The sequence below is a fragment of the Elgaria multicarinata genome, chromosome 3 (genome assembly GCF_023053635.1).
Source record: "Elgaria multicarinata webbii isolate HBS135686 ecotype San Diego chromosome 3, rElgMul1.1.pri, whole genome shotgun sequence".
Lineage (NCBI taxonomy): Eukaryota > Metazoa > Chordata > Lepidosauria > Squamata > Anguidae > Elgaria > Elgaria multicarinata.
In genome coordinates this window covers 150,982,700-151,000,444 of record NC_086173.1, presented here as the reverse complement: position 1 = coordinate 151,000,444, position 17,745 = coordinate 150,982,700, and the positions used below count along the sequence as shown (strand labels likewise).

Genomic DNA, 17,745 nt, shown 5'->3' with positions numbered 1-17,745 from the left:
GGGAATTAAAATTACAAAAAACTTAGATAATTTAGAAAAGGAGAATTTAACGAGGTTAAAAAAAGAGGTATTAGAAAAATTGGAAAAATATAAAAGATTAAATCTATCTTGGTTTGGAAGAATAGCATTAATAAAAATGAAGATTTTAGCAATGATTAATTTTGTGTTTAGGATGTTACCAATAAAAATTTCAGAAGTTGAGATAAAAAGTTGGCAAAATATTATTAACAAATATTGTAATGGAGATAAGAAAGCGAGGGTAAATAAGAATAAATGGTATTTAAGCCAAAAAAAGGGAGGATTGGGTCTCCCAAATATAAAATTATACTATGTAGCAAACAGGTTAAGACATATTGTAGAAGCAATTATAGGAGTAGGAGATTTAGATTGGATGGAGGATAAAACTACATGTAATGTAGAGATGAGTTTGGAAAATGTTTTTTTTAAGGAAGGAGAGAGAAAGTGGGTTGGAAGTATAGATAATCCACTCCTGAGGTCTCAATGGGAAATTTGGAGTAAATTTAAAGGGAAGCTGCTTCCGAGCAACTCTCCCTTGTCACCGGTAATAATGTTAAAGAATTTCCCAGAGGAACTGAAGGGTAGATTAAGTAAAATATTAAAAGAGAAAAATAAAATGAAATTAAAGGATTGGTTAAGAGATATAAATACAAGAGAAGATATGGAAGAGCTGTTAAAGGAGAAAAAATTATCTTGGTTAGAGTATAGGCAATTAGAACAGTGGAATAAAAAGTGGATTAAAGAAAATAGAGTTTGTAGAGAAATGACGAAGTTTGAGGAGTTAATAGTTAAAAAGGAAAAATGTAAAGGAGGAAGTTTAGTCTTAAAAGGGTTAATGAGCGAAATATATAAAATATTGTTAGAAAAAGGGCTAATGGATAGTTCAGGAAAAATGGTATGGGAGACAGATTTGAAGGTACAAATAGGGCGACAGAGCTGGGAGGGACTGTGGAAACAAAGAGTGTTGAGAAGTATGTCAGTGAGAATAAAAGAGAATTACTTTAAAATTTTGTGGAGGTGGTACCTAACCCCGATTAGATTGAATAAGATAAATAATCAGCATTCAGCAAATTGTTGGAGAGGTTGTGGGGAAAAAGGAACGTATTTACATATGTGGTGGGAATGCAAATATGTACAAAGATTATGGAAGATGGTGTTTGTTGAAATTGAAGAAATAGTGGGAATGAAAATAGAACAAACACCAAAAATTGCATTACTGTCACTATTTGAAGATTTAAAATGTGGAAAAGAAATTAAAGAATTGATATCGAGTTTGCTGACTGCAGCACGATTGATGGTAGCTAGGAACTGGAAGATTCAGGGGGAATATTCTATTGAAGAATGTTATAGAGAAGTTTGGGATATAGCTATTAATGATAAATTGACTTGTAATATTAAGTGGAGGAAAGGTATAACTAAAATAAATGAGTTTGAAGGAATTTGGAAACAGTTCCTAATATTTGTGTTTTCTAAGGGAAGTGGGAAACCGCCAGCAGAAGAAAGTATGAGATTTTGGAAGCAGGAATAGATCCCGAGGTGGGGGGTGCACTTATATGTTAAGAATGATTATATAGTTATGATAGGATAGGTTATAGTTAATATTTACTCAATATATATGTATTCAACATTTATTCAAATGTATGTAGTATGTTGTGTTGTTGTTTCGTTTTTGTAAGATGTTTTAATTTGTGGTAAATAATTTTTTTAAAAAAAACACACAAAAAACAATTGTATTGAAAAGGGAATTTCAGCAGGTGTCATTTATATGCATGCAGCACCTGGTGAAACACCCTCTTCATCACAACAGTTAAAGCTGCAGGAGCCCTGCCTAGTGTGACAAGATACAAAAGAGTGGATGTTACAGGAGGCAGTTTGCATTGGGGGAAATTGTTTAAACACGCCACCAATTATTTATTTGTTTGTTTTATTCATTAAAAACATTTCTTGGTCATCTTTCAGGGTGGAAGCCCTTGCAAGGTGGCTTACACCAATACTATTCTGGTATACCATTTAAGCCCACTTACTTAATAATAAACTTTCATTCTATCTTTCAAAGTATATTGAAATTATATTTTTGAGGAGGTGGCTTTAGACATTGCACCCAAACCAGAACAAATGAAGACCTCCTGCCACCCTCCCAATGGGAAGACCACTAATTGAACTGACAGGGGACATAATTAGGGTGACCTACTGTCAGGGTTTCCCTGGATTTGTCCTGCTTTTTGTTCAATCCTGGGAGTTAGGGGGATTTTCTGTATTTTTCTATAATGTCCTGGAATGTCATGCTTTCACCTTTAAGGCTGCCATTAGCGTGGCAGAGGGAAGGATGTGCTTTCTGGAGGTGTGTCATTCCCCTCCCCACTGCTCCAAACGGGCCCTTAAAGTTGAAAGCATTTCATTCCCAGATATTATAGAAAAGGATGCAATTGGAGCAGGGGACGGAGCAGGAATGACATTTGTATGCATGTAGCACCTGGTGAAACACCCTCTTCATCACAACAGTTAAAGCTGCAGGAGCCCTGCCTAGTGTGACAAGTTACAAAAGAGGGCATATTACAGGAAGCTGTTTACCATAGGGGCAAATTGTTTATACAAGCCACCATTTATTTATTTGTTTTATTCATTTAAAACATTTCTTGGTCATCTTTCATTGTGGAAGCCCTTGCAAGGCGACTTACACCAATACTGTTCTTCCTATCTTTCATTCGATCTTTCATTCTAACTTTCAAAGTATATTGAAATTATATTTTTGAGGAGGTGGCTTTAAACATTGTACCCAAACCAGAACACATGAAGACCTCCCCCGACCCTTCCCATGGGAAGACCACTAGTTCAACTGGCAGGGGGCGTATTTAGGGTGACCTACTGTCAGGGTTTCCCTGGATTTTTCCAGCTTTTTGTTCTGTCCTGGGAGTTAGGGGGATTTTCTGTAATTTTCTATAATGTCCTGGAATGTCATGCTTTCCCCTTTAAGGTTCTATTAGCATGGCAGAGGGAAGGATGCACTTTCTGGAGGTGTGTTATTCCCCTCCCCACTGCTCCAATCGGGGCCTTAAAAGGGAAAGCGTGTCATTCCCAGATATTATAGAAAAGGATGCAATTGGAACAGGGGGCGGGGCAGGAATGACACGCTTTTCCCTTCTCCTCTCCGGTCGGGGCCTTTAAGGTGGCAGGGGGGATGGCGTGCTTTTCAGAGGCCCTAGAAAGCGGCTTCCCCACCCGTCCCACATTGAGTGTCCTCTTTTTTGGTTTCCCAAATATGGTCACCCTATGCATAATCTCAAAGAAAGGTAACTTGTCCAAAACCCTACATTCAAGACAGAAATGAGATTTGAGCTCCAATCATGAAACTGCTTCTTTTAAACTGATTGGTTTCTGCATGAACACCAATTTCACAGAAGGTAAACTAATGAGGCTCACAGATAAATAACTTCATCAAGAAACTGTGGTCAAGGCAGAGACAGGATCCAAACCCAAGATGCTGAATCACATATTTGTGTCCACAAAGTAGGGGTGTGCACGGACCCCCCGCTCCGCTTCACTTGCAGATCTGCCATTTCCCGGATCGGGCCACTCCGCCCCGCCCCCGCTCCGCCCACTTCCGCTCCGCTCCGCTCAGAGCTCCGGATCCGGATCCGGAGCTCCGTTTTTTCCCCCCATAGGGTTGCATTGGAAGCTAAAAAATTATACAACTTTTTTTCTGTTCAAGTTAGAAACCTCACGTTTGGCACCATGACACCTCATGGGGGTATACACACGCATGCCAAGTTTCAAAGCAATCCCATCATCCCCTGATTTTTGGGGAATTTTTGAAAATCGGGCACCCCATTCACACCCCTTTCCATAGCACCGTCAATTTGCACGTTAGAAACCTCAAACACGCCACCATGAAAGCTTATCCAGGGATACATACGCACGCCGAGACTCAAGGCAGTCCCATCATCCCCTGATTTTTGGGGAATTTATGAAAATCCAACACCCCTTTCCATAGCTCCGTCAATTTTGCACGAGAGCTCTAAGAAGCAAACGCTCACTTCAACTCATAACAGGCATCGCTCCATCACTAAGAAATGAACACTCACTTTGACTCATGATAGGCATTGCTCCACCGTTTTACTCTCTTTGGAAGGCTCTAATGGCCTTCCAGTGCAGGAGAGAGTGGGGGCACGTCCACGATGAGATGCCCTAGGGGAGCTCATCCCCTTGCACCACATCTTTTCAGTTGTTCCCCAAAGTTAGGGTGGGGAGCAGTGCTGTGTTTCTATCTCTTATTCTTGGCTTAGTATATGATTTCAGGTTGTGTTTGTGCATTTGGTGGGGCTACTGTGTTAAAAAACACTGGGAAAAGTCCGTTCAGATGAAGAAAGAGAAGTTTCCCAGAATCCCAAGTTACCCGTTTTGCCTATGCCCTCCTCTAACTTTGGGATCATGTGATCATGACCGGGAGCTGACTCTGCCCCTCAGCCCTTTGAAAAAGGTATTTTTCCCGCCGATTTTTTTAAAAATTCTAGCGCGCGACCCGCACGACGCAGAGAGGTGAGAGTGGTCTCAAAATGACCCCCATCCACGACTCTCTGTGCACAAGAATTTTCAGAACAATAGCTTAAAAACCAACCCAGTTATGCCCGAGTCTTTCCCGCAATGCAATCCTATGGGCGAAAAGCCGAAAACGCCGTTTGAGCAGCGCGGTTGACCCGATTTTCAAAAAAATATAGCACGCGACCCGCACGATGCAGAGAGGTGAGAGTGGTCTCAAAATGACCCCCATCCACGACTCTCTGAGCACAAGAATTTCCAGAATGATAGCTTCAAAAAGAATGTAGTTATCCGCGATTATTTGCCGCAATGCAATCCTATGGCGAAATGTTTTCAAGATGGCAATCGGAGCGCTCCGCGGAATCCGGAGCGCTCCGAAAATGGCCGCTTCTCTTCGCCTTGCTTCTAGGGGTCCGCAGTCCGCTCCTACTCCGCCTCTGGGTAAGGCGGAGCAGGCCAATCTGCTACTGCTTCTACGCTCCTAATCGGAGCGGATCACACCCCTACCACAAAGTGCAACAAAATACCCACTTCCCCAGTGCTCAGGAAACACAGCCAGCCTGCCACACAGGCAAGACACACAGGCAAGACTCCCAGCCAAATCCCAGAGCCAGACAGCCCCCAAGAAACCAAGGTAAAACCGAAACTACACATCCAAACAAAATATAAGCAGAGAATCACATTTTCACGTAAAACACTGCAGTGCACTACACAAAAACTAGGGATGTGCTCCGCTCCGATTAGGAGCGTAGAAGCAGTAGCGGATTGGCCTGCTCCGCCTTACCCAGAGGCGGAGTAGGAGCGGACCGCGGACCCCCTAGAAGCAAGGCGAAGAGAAGCGACCATTTTTCGGAGCTCCGAGTTCAGGCGGAGCGCTCCGGTCGCCATCTTGAAAACATTTCGCCATAGGATTGCATTGCGGCAAATAATCGCGCATAACTAGGTTGTTTTTGAAGCTATCGTTCTGGAAATTCTTGTGCTCAGAGAGTCGTGGATGGGGGTCATTTTGAGACCACTCTCACCTCTCTGCGTGCTGTGGTTCACGTGCAATATTTTTTTAAAAATCGGGTCAACCGCGCGGCTCAAACTGCGTTTCGGCTTTTCGCCCATAGGATTGCATTGAGGGAAAGAATCGGGGATAACTGGGGGGGGTTTTAAGCTATCGTTCTGAAAATTCTTGTGCACAGAGAGTCGTGGATGGGGGTCATTTTGAGACCACTCTCAACTTTCTGCGTGCTGTGGTTCACGTGCAATATTTTTTTAAAAATCGGGTCAACCGCGCGGCTCAAACTGCGTTTCGGCTTTTCGCCCATAGGATTGCATTGAGGGAAAGAATCGGGGATAACTGGGGGGGGGGTTAAGCTATCGTTCTGAAAATTCTTGTGCACAGAGAGTCGTGGATGGGGGTCATTTTGAGACCACTCTCAACTTTCTGCGTGCTGTGGTTCACGTGCAATATTTTTTTAAAAATCGGGTCAACCGCGCGGCTCAAACTGCGTTTCGGCTTTTCGCCCATAGGATTGCATTGAGGGAAAGAATCGGGGATAACTGGGGGGGGGGTTAAGCTATCGTTCTGAAAATTCTTGTGCACAGAGAGTCGTGGATGGGGGTCATTTTGAGACCACTCTAAACTTTCTGCATCGTACGGGTCACGGGCTAGACGTTTTTTAAAAATCGGCGGGAAAAATACCTTTTTCAAAGGGCTGAGGGGCAGAGTCAGCTCCCGGTCATGATGATCCCAAAGTTGGAGGAGGGCATAGGCAAAACAGGTAACTTGGGATTCTGGGAAACTTCTCTTTCTTCATCTGAACGGGCTTTTCCCCGTGTTTTTTAACACAGTAGCCCCACCAAATGCACAAACACAACCTGAAATCATATACTAAGCCAAGAATAAGAGATAGAAAAACACAGCACTGCTCCCCACCCTAACCTTGGGGAACAACTGAATCGATGTGGTGCAAGGGGATGAGCTCCCCTGGGGCATCTCATCGTGGACGTGCCCCCACTCTCTCTTGCACTGGAAGGCCATAGAGCCTTCCAAAGAGAGTAAAACGGTGGAGCAATGCCTCTCATGAGTTGAAGTGAATGGTCACTTTTCAGTGGTGGAGCAATGCCTGTTCTGAGTCGAAGTGAGCATTTTACTTCTTCTCGGAGCTGTGGCTGTCAGTGTCTTGAACTGGCAGCTACTTCCCCCTCCCCCGGGCACGTCCCCCTATTGCTGGTAAAAGACAGATATAGCCTTTTAAAAAAAGTTCTTCTTGTTGTTTATTGAGCAACACTGCTGCTTTTAATTCCACCCCTCCTTTGTTTATTGATTGATTTATTCCATTTTCTATGCATTACTGGCTTATCCTTGGCTCACTTCCTTATGCCCCCAGAAATGCCAGCTGCATGCCTGCCTGCCTTCCCTCCCTCCTCCCCTGCCCACCTCGCAGGGATGTTGTGTGTGGGGTGCCCGATTTTCAAAAATTCGCCAAAAATCAGGGGATGATGGGATTGCTTTGAAACTTGGCATGCGTGTGTATATCCCCATGAGGTGTCATGGTGCCAAACATGAGGTTTCTAACTTGAACAGAAAAAAAGTTGTATAATTTTTTAGCTTTCAATGCAAGCCTATGGGGGGGGGGAAACGGAGCTCCGGATCCGGATCCGGAGCTCTGGGCGGAGCGGAGCGGAAGTGGGCGGAGCGGGGGCGGGGCGGAGCGGCCCGATCCGGAAAATGGCGGATCTGCAAGTGAAGCGGAGCGGGGGGTCTGTGCACACCCCTAACAAAAACAATCTTAATACACACACATTGCACATAATTTTTTTTGAACCGCTCAGAGAGCTTTGGCTATTGGGCGGTATAAAAATGTAATAAATAAATAAAATAAAATAAAATAAATAAATAAATAACGCAGCCAAACTGCTCCCTCACTCTTCACCACCCCCTCTAGAGCTCTCTCTAAAACCACCCTACTTTGATGGTGCTTTGGACACATTTTCTGAGATGAACCCTCTGCCCAAGCTGAGGAGGATGTGAGCAATTTTATCATGGGCTCGATTAGTTATCTCCACAGCAGGCCTCTGAGGGTTCTTTAAAATCACACAATGGCCATTTCTACACCACCCCAGTGTAGAGGGAAGGAGGGGGGAGGATCTCACAATATCCTGATCATGAGATTCTCCCCATAGTCTAAATGCAGGCGCGACATTGCGGGAGGAAGGAGGGTGTCTCACCCACCATTTTTTTTAAAGGAGCTGAGCATATGTGTGCTCCAATGAAAAGTGAGTTGTTGTTGTTGTTTTTTAAAAAGCCCCCCCACTCCCCCCCTCTAATTCCTCCCGGTCCAGTTCCTTCCCTCTACTGATGCCCGCTACACTCAGGGAGGAGGGAAGAAGCTGGGACAGGCAGCCACACCTCCCGCGGTCTTGGGATGATCCCGGGACCATGGGAAGAATTGGATTTTCCCAGGGAGTACTTATCCTCCCGGGCATCCCTGTGTGTCATTTGGATGCACAGGGACTTGGCCGTGACCAGCCCACATTTTCAGGCTGGTGTAGAAATGGCCTATGATACGGGTGGGGAACCTCAGGCCTGGAGGCAGAATCCAGCCCTCCTGAGGTTCCAATCGTCCCCTGGCCAACCTCATTAAATGGTGTCCTAGCCCTCGTGCATTTCTCCCACTTCTTCTGAGGATTAATTAAAGGCAGGAAGAGCTTAATCTACACTATGCTGGTATGTTTTGTGTTTTGCCCTAACTCCCTTTGACTTCAGCCCCAACCACCACTGGTATATGAGCCCTTAGAACTCCTCTGAAACTGAAAGAGGTCCCCACACGTGCACTAAACCCTCTCCGTGCATAAAACAATGGGACAGAAAACTGAGAACATCATTCCATAGAGGAAAATGGTGTTTGCTTACCGTCGCTTCTCTGCCCTTGCGTTTGTCCCTTATTACTTCCTCTTTTGAAATAGGAAGTAAACAACATGCCAGTGGTCCATTCAATGGGCCGTTATTATTGCGATGGTTCTCCTGCACACAGCAGGAGATAGTGGCAATTTACTGAAGTGTTGTTGTTTTGTGGCATGAAGAAAGCTAGAAGGGGCGTGAGGCATGCAGGAGGCAGGCAACATTTTGAGAGGGGACCTGCAAAAATCTGTGAGTACCCAGAAACGAATGTGCAATAAAACGCTCATCTGATGGAGCTCTCAGTGAGGCGCTCCTGTGAGTAGAAATGGCTAATTTGGCTAGATATGAAAGGGAGCAAAGGAAACGAGTGGTTTCCCCTACCTGGTTAAATGTTCTGGGCCACGTAATGGCATTCTGATCAATGGTGAACTTTATCTCAGAGGAGGACATTCTCTCTATACTGCCAACATTCATTCCAGCAGTGGACTTGTTGGGAAACATCACCCAGTTCATGATATCAAAGTTGGCTGCCAGATCTCCATTTTCATCCAAATAAGTTCCATCCGTTGAAGTATTATAAAGCTGAAAGTTTCTCAGGAAAGGGTGAAGCTAGAATGACAAAAAACAGAGGAGGGGAAGAAGTTCTTATACTGCTATTCCCATCAGCTCTAGACAGCATAACGAAGGGTGAGGCATGATGGCAGTTACAGTCCTACAACCAAAGGAAGTGAGGCAGGTGGCTTCCATGAGGAGGGCCTTCTCTGCTGTGGCACCCCAGCTGTGGAATGAGGTCCCTAAGGAGGTTGCTTGGCACCTACATTATATTCTTTTAGACGCCAGGTGAGACCTTTTTATTCTCCCAGTATTTTAACAGTCTATAAATTAATTTTAGCTTTGTTGTTTTAAATTTGTATTTTAAATTTGTATTTTTGCATTGCTGCTGTTTTTATCTTGGCTGTGCTTTTATATTGTATTTTATATTATGGATTTATACAGTTGTTTTATACTTTGAATTGTCTTAATTTTGTAAACCGCCCAGAGAGCTCCGGCTTTTGGGCGGTATAGAAATGCAATAATAAATAAATAAATAAATAAATAAATAAATAAATACAACATCCCCAGGGCCACATGCTACCCAGCCCTGTCACAGAAAACTTAGGAAACAGAAAATCCCATTCTACATCTCAGCCTGACTCATTAGGAGGTCACATCACAACCAGTTCTTCCAAGCTCATAGTGGCTATGAATTTTGTTTTCATTATTTATGTTTACAATGCACCTGAGATCCCTTTCTAAATTTCCTTTTTCTGTTTTGCCATTTTGGGGAGGTAAATGTTCTATAAGCCTTGTTTGGCATCCTAGGGAGAGTTCTGACACCAGGGGCTGTCCTATTATTAGGAAAAGTGGGGTAAGTTAATAAACCCATCAAGGCAGAGATTTATCAATGACTGACCAACCACATTCTATACCTCCATTCCTAGATTATCATCATCCCATCCAGGACAAAAGAAGGAGAACCTGGGTGTGTCCTCCTGCTATGTAAGGAAGCCTGATATCATTTGGGACAGTCCACCGAGGCCATGACGTCCTGGGCCACTCCCAACAGGGCAACCTGTTCAAAATGTTGAAGTGACCCAACCCAATCCATTTAGGAGACTGCAATACGAACACATCTCAGACCACACCAGCTAGCTGAGGTAATCAGTTTGTTGAGGGGAGGACCGAGAGCATCCTCATACTGTCCCAGCTGCCTTGCCCCATTCTGCTGGGCAACTCAAACCTGGATTGCTCATTTGGGCACCTCATAGACCCCCGCAACTCTGCCACATCTGCCCCTCCTGATGCCTCTGCCTAGAATGGAGCCATTAATTAGGTCTGTGCACTGCCTCGGATCCAAATTTGGATCCTGTACCTAAGCAGGCCAATTGGGCCCTCCTCAGTCTATATCTGGATTAGGCTGCAGTGGCCTGAAGAGCTTCTTAAAATGTCCCTTTCCGGCTGCTGTAGTTTGAAATTAGATCTAGGAAATGGATGAGCTGCCATCTTCCTTAAAAATGGCAGCTCTCATTGAAGACAGGCGGCTTCCAGATGGGTCAGATAAGTCCCATTGGAGGGGAGAAGCAAAGATTCTCTCAGTTCAGGAGGCGAGCATAGAGGGAGGAATGAGGAGCAGGAGGATGAGTGGGGAGGAAGGCAAACATGGAGTCCAGTGCATTCCTGGCCAGCCTCATGCCTGGGAACACACAACATCTGACCCGCTTCAGATGTTCGGATCTCACTTCGGCTCAGGAACCGAAGTGGGTTGCACTGGGACATAAGTTGATCGAGGCAGATCGGGGTTGATTTGGAACCTCCAACGCAGCCTCTGAAGAAATCAGGAAATCTCTGCACAGACCTATAATGAATGGTGATTTACAAAGGAACTCTCTGTAAAGGAGAAGGAATACTGTACCCTTTGAAGACCCAGCCGGTCTCCACCCACCATCCCCATCCGGTTCAAATGGGATGAGTACGCAGCATGTAAGGTCCAGGCCACAGCCTGGATGGAATTGTAAATACTGTAGGTGTCTTGAGAGAGGATACTTTCAATCACATCCTGGGGCAGGTTGTCCCAATTCTCTTTTTCTCTGCATCTTTCCCAGACTTTCACAGACAACATGTCTCTTGAATAGAAACAATGAAATGCTTTCGTCCCAAACTGCTTGATGGCCAAGAGAAGTGCGTCAAAATTATCATGTCGTGTCCTTTTGTGCGTCTTGATTAAGAAGGACAAAGAAACATGGGTGTGCTGGAGATCAATCATACTGTAAAATATTCTCACGCTGAGGTCCTGCAAAGTTGTTGTAATACATACTTTTCCTACAGTCGAATGTTTGATCTTTTCAATTATTTGCATGGCTGCTGCTAGAATTAAGATGGCATTGGTGTCCACTTGACAAACAACTACATTAACTTGAGTGTCCAGCAAATGTAATATCAGGTTGAAATGTCTTTCCCCTTTCACTATCATTGGGATACTTTTGGAATAGGCAACGCAAATACCATTGTTCATGACCACTGGCATGAAGGTGCTCATGAATCTTTCTCCACTGTCATTCTCTGGAGCAACGAGACCAATCCACGTCCATCTGAAATGCCGGAGCAGTTTAACAATCCCCAGGTAATTCGGTTCTGATTTTGGGACCATCCGGTAGATAAAAGGAAACTGATGTTTGTCCTTAGGGACTTGACTAACAAAACCATAACTGACCTATTAAAAAGTGAAAGAGATAAGTGTTTGACTTGCTTTTAAGGACAAAACTCAGGCTGTTGCTAAACGAGGACTTAGGCCGGTGTGAGGCCCGGGCTCCCTGCTGCGCATCCAGATGACGCACAGGGGATCCCGGGGTCAGGCCGGGCTAAGTCCTCCCTTGACCCGAGATAAGCGGGTCCGCTTATGGCCGGCTTTTCCGCAGCCCCGGGCTGAGGCCGGGGCAGTGGAAAGCCTAGCAACTTCCGTGGCTTTTCCCAGCTGCTCGCTTACTCGCGAGTAGCCGGGAGAAGCCACACACTGGGCACAGCATTCCACAGGAGCGCTGTGCCCGGGCCGCGGGGTAAATCACGGGGGGGAGATTGGGGCCAGGAGAAAGAGCGGACCAGGCAGAGAGATGGGAGGGAGAAGAATGGGTACGGGCATGGCAGATGGGGACAGGGCATGGCGGATGGGGGGGGAAGAAGAATGGGGACAGGCATGGCGGATGGGGTGAAGAAGAACGAGGACAGGCATGGCGGACGGGGACAGGGCATGGCAGATGGGGGAAGAAGAACGGGGACGGGCATGGTGGACGGGGTGAAGAAGAATGGGGACGGGCATGGCGGACGGGGACAGGGCATGGCGGACGGGGAAGAAGAACGGGGATGGGCATGGCGGACGGGGCAGGGCATGGCAGACGGGGGGAAGAAGAACGGGGACGGGCATGGCGGACGGGGAGAGGGCATGGCAAATGGGGGGAAGAAGAACGGGGACAGGCATGGCAGACGGGGTGAAGAAGAAATAGGACAGGCATGGCGGATGGGGACAGGGCATGGCGGAAGGGGAAGAAGAATGGGGACGGGCATGGCGGACGGGGACAGGGCATGGCAGACGGGGGGAAGAAGAACGGGGATGGGCATGGCGGACGGGGGAAGAAGAACGGGGACGGGCATGGCGGACGGGGATGGGCATGGCGGAAAAGGGGGAAAAGAATGGGGACGGGCATGGCGGATGGGGACAGGGCATGGCGGATGCGGGAAGAACAGGGACAAGCATGGCAGATGGGGACAGGGCATGGCGAACGGGGGGAGAAGAAGAACGGGGACAGGGCATGGCAGATGGGGACAGGGCATGGCGTTCGGGGGAGAAGAAGAACGGTGACGGACATGGCGGACGGGGACAGGGCATGGCGGATGGGGGGAAGAAGAACGGAGACAGGCATGGCGGACGGGGAGAAGAAGAACAGAGACGGGCATGGCGGACGGGGACATGGCATGGCGGACGGGGGAAGAAGGACGGGGACAGGGCATGGCGGACGGGGGGAAGAAGAACGGGGATGGGCATGGCGGACGGGGACAGGGCATGGCGGACGGGGGAGAAGAAGAACGGGGATGGGCATGGCGGACGGGGACAGGGCATGGCGGACGGGGGGAAGAAGGACGGGGACAGGGCATGGCGGACGGGGGGAAGAAGAACGGGGATGGGCATGGCGGACGGGAGAAGAAGAACGGGGACAGGGCACGGCGGACAGGGGGGAAGAAGAACGGGGACAGGGCATGGCGGACGGGGGGAAGAACGGGGACAGGGCACGGCATACAGGAGGGAAGAAGAACAGGGACGGGCATGGCAGATGGGGACAGGGCATGGCGGATGAGGGGAAGAAGAATGGGGACTGGCATGGCGAGTGGGGACAGGCATGGCGAGCTGGGACAGGCATGGTGAGCGGGGGACGGGCATGGTGAACGGGGGGAGGACCGGCAAGCAAGCGGGCAGGGGGGGCATCAGGCATTGTGGTAGGTGGAAATCAGGGACAGGGGGAGTGGGGAACCCTTTATTTTTTAAAAAAAAAACACTTACTGTTCCGTTGGTGTGCTCCTGCACACATGGCCCTTTAAGGCAAAAAAAATGGCAGATGCGACGGGGCTTCCCTCGGCCCTGTCACGTCTCACGTGTGGACAGACCTACAGGCCACGCTACTTCTAGCGTGGCCTGACCCCTCCTCCCTCACGGATTATCAGGTAGGTCTAGCAAGGCCCTCAGTTGTTTGTTAATCTAAAATATACCAGTAAAATATCAATTGCCACTTAGATACTGTAAAATAATAAACCTTCCTGCATTTAAAAATACTTTGAAGGTTTATTTCTCTCACCTTGTAAGTCAGGCCAGATCTACACTACTGCTTTAAAGTGCTTTAAAGTGCCTTATAACAGTTTTGACAACTGTATATGGAGTGTGTCCTGGGCCTCAACAGTTCTCAAAACTGTTTTAAAAACCCCCCTGTGTATTCCTTCCCCACAGCAGACCCATCCCATCTGTCCTTTTCTATCTGAGCTACTATATTGGATAACTGTGCTATGTAGACAAGATTTCATCTTCCGAAGCTAACTTAAAGTGGCCTCTATGATCCACAAAAACATATGCCGTGATAAATCTAATGTGCAGAATGGAGAACCCACTCCAACAGGTTGCTGTCATTGGAGAGAATAGTTGACAGCAATTTGAAAAGAGAGATCTCTGGTAATAATGCATGCACTCGGTCCTTGTTTACGTCTATTTATTTTATTTATTTATTGAAAACATTTATATCCTGCCCTATATCATTAAGATCTCAGAGCGGCATACAGATAAAAACATACAGTATAAAATAATAAATATACACAGTTAAAAACAAATTAAACTATGATCCAAGTTAAAACAATATATAATTTAAAAGCAATAAAAGCAGTTAAAAGCAGTCTACTTATATTTGAAATTTTTATATCCCACCCTGGATGGTTTACATTAGTCTTAGTACATTAGTACATTAGAGGTTTTATTGCCGTTGAAAAGTAAAGTCACGGTAACAATGGGACTCAGGTGTGATTGACTTGGTCTGGATTTAATTCAATATCAAAAGCTATATCATCCCCCAAATCACAAAAATCCCCATGCAGACTTGACAGAAGAACCCATTTCTTCTAGGGAAAGTTAAACCTCTCTCAAACCATATTCAGCTCTTTTGAGAAGTGCTGCCTTTCTCTGGCCTTACTTGGTGATGTCCACCCAGGGCCACCTTCTGGACTCTTCTGGAAAGATTGCAAAGTGGAAGCAGACTCAGTCTACATCCCCCACCCACCCCATTCCTACCTGTGGGATTTTGTAGATGCCCAGCATGGTTGAAATCTGGTTGGAGAGTTCAAAGTTGGCCCCTTCAAGGACCGCCAAGAGCTTATTCTGCCCTCCACATCTGTAGTTTGGAACATGCTGCTGCCCAAGAGACATCAGGTCTACCAAGGCCTCGTAAGTCATTCTTGGGTTGAAATAGTTCTCATAGATGTTGTAGCCCAGGGTGATATTGGGCAAGAGCCTCGGATTCTGGTTGATCTCATGAATGGCAAACAAGAAGGGAAGGATGTGCCACTGGCTCATACCTTTTACACTGCAACAAAAACAGATGCCATCAGATTTTTATCCTTCATTCCATAAAAACAGAAAGCAATTCCTGCAACACTTAGTAAAGAAGAAATCTCTTAGAACCATACTCCCATTCAACTGATGCGAATGGGAATTTTCTTCCCAATGCAAATCTCAGGGTTAGGGCAGCAACGTTTGTCAACACCATGGCAGGGAGGAAAAGGGCTCAATTCCCCCTCCCCTCTCCAACCCAAGGAGTTTTGAGCCTGATTGTCGACACTTCGCAGCATCCGTTTGTCTGGTTTTTTAAAATGAACCGATTAAATGGAAAAACATATTTTTTGTCATGTTTAGTTTAGCCTTCATGCTAAATCAATCTGAGAGCATAAAGCATCAGAGCTGATCCCAACATTATTGGTTGTGCCTAATGGAGAACCGCCTGCAACAAGGCCCTCGTCTATACGACTTCGATAATTCTGCACCCGGCGGCATGAGCTGGGGCGCAGCCGCATTGATGCTCCTTCGCAGCGTCTTAATTTCCCCTTAATCTAAAGAAAGCCCTACTCACACTGAGCACACGCTAAGATACAAAAAAGTGCAGGAAAGGGCAACCCAAATGACCTATGGGCTGGATCAAGTCCCCTATGGGGAGAGGTTGCAATGTCTGGGATTATTTAGCTCAGAAATAAGGTGATTAAGGGAGACATGTTTCCCCCTGATGCATGGTGTGGAGAAAGCATATAGGGAGACATGTTTCTCCCTCACTCAAAAGACTAGGACCCCATGGGGTCACCCCATGAAGCTGATTGGTGGGAGATTCAGGACAGATAAAAGGAAGGACTCCTTTACACAGTGCATAGTTAAACCATACAATTATAGCTTACCTATGTACAGATGTAGTGATATCCACTGGTTTTAATGGCTTTAAAGGGGAATTAGACAAATTCATGGAGGATAAAGCCAACGATGGCTACTAGAATCAGAGAATCTTGGAATAGTAGTTGGAAGAGGCCTACAAGGCCATCGAGACCAACCCCCTGCTCAGTGCACGAATCCACCTTAAGGCATCCCTATGTATCATCACAATTCTTTTTAACTGAGGGACAGTATATAGGTGAGCTAGTTCGGGAGTTGAAGGGTTTCTGGTTGAAATGCTTCTTTGGCTCTGCCAAACCTGTGATGCATTTACCTATGTTTGGAGAGTGGGTGTGTTGAAGTGGACAGTGGTTACAAGCGCTGAGGCTAGGACTTGGAGACTTGGGTTCACAGTCGCCACTCAGCCATTTAGTTTATTGGGTGAACTTGGGCCCCTCTCACTCTCTCAGTCTAACGTACCTCACTGGGATCTCATCTATGCCAAGTAGGATATTGCAGTATGAAAGCGGTATATAAAAGGCAGGAGCCACACCAAGCAGGATATAGCACAATGAAAGTGGTATATGGTACATGTCAATGGGCCCCAACAGTTGTCAATGCACTTCAATACCATTATAAAGCAGTAGTGTGGCTCCTGCCTCTTATATACAGCTTTCATACTGCATTATCCCGCTTGGTGTAGATGAGGCCATGGTTAATATAACATAGGAAGAACCCTGTTGGATCAGACCAAGGGTTCATCTAGCATTCTGTTCACACAGTGGCTGACCAGCTGCCTGTGGACAACCTACATGTGCAAGACATGTGTGCAGTAGCATCCTCCTGGTCATGTCCCCCAACCACCAGGATACATAGCCATATAGCCTCTGAAACTGGGCAAAATATATAGCCATCAGGTCTATGCTTTAAGGTGGATTCCTGCAATGAGCAGGGGGTTGGACTCAATGGCCTTGTAGGCCGCTTCCAACTGTACTATTCTATGATTCTAGGGGACCTGTTGCTAGTGGAAGACAGAACCGAGTCCAAGGGCAAGAGCTGAGGAAAGCTTGTCGAACTCCCCCGCAAATGGATTCTTCTGACATCCCTAAACTGCACCACGGCTAACAGCTGCCCAATGACTGAAGACCTCAAAAATAAACCACACAAGTTGGAAAGCTTGATATGGCAGGTTGTGCACTGACTAAACAGTGTCTCAGCATTTCTGCATCTGCCCCAAGCATTTTCCCACCCACCCTCTGAAGCAAAGTTGGACAAAACAGAATCATGATTTACATGATTTATGAGGAGCAGCTTCCACAAAAGAGAGATTCTCTGTCCCTGCTTAAAGAGGAAAAAAAAGCGACCCCTGGAAAGTATGAATTCAGAGTCAGTTGAGCACCTGATCACTTACGAGGTAAAACTGTTAGAAGGAGGCTTGAAGGAAACATATGGATTAAATACTGTATTTGTGGTAGATATAATTCCACTAATCAGGTAGTCTCCTAGCCTGTAATAATTAAATGGATATTTCCGGTCACTTCTCTCATTCAATGGGCATTTGGTTTTTCTTGTTCCACAGGTGGGGCAGGGCAGCAGCAGCATAAAACTTAGCAGCAGCCACCATATCATGCTGGAGAATCTCTCTCTCTCTCTCTCTCTCTCTCTCTCTCTCTCTCTCTCTCGTACGTACACACACACCCACACACCCACACACCCTTGTGACTAGTCTCAGAGACAGCTAATTGGAAGCCAACCCCTTTCACAAAAGCACAGTGGCAGAGACTTTGCTAAAAAAAAAAAGATGGAGCCCAGCCACGGT

General features: G+C 46.3%; 1 protein-coding gene across 1 annotated transcript in view; it reads right to left on the bottom strand.

The window, feature by feature from the left end:
* Nucleotides 1–15,086, bottom strand: part of LOC134395545 (vomeronasal type-2 receptor 26-like) — a 33,531-nt gene extending 18,445 nt beyond the window's left edge. The window contains exons 1-3 of the mRNA XM_063121708.1: nucleotides 14,805–15,086; nucleotides 10,899–11,696; nucleotides 8,828–9,055 (exon numbers count right to left, since the gene is read on the bottom strand). Of these exons, the coding sequence (XP_062977778.1) occupies nucleotides 8,828–9,055; nucleotides 10,899–11,696; nucleotides 14,805–15,086 (1,308 nt within the window). The remainder of the gene's footprint in view (nucleotides 1–8,827; nucleotides 9,056–10,898; nucleotides 11,697–14,804) is intronic.
* Nucleotides 15,087–17,745: the final 2,659 nt, after the last annotated feature.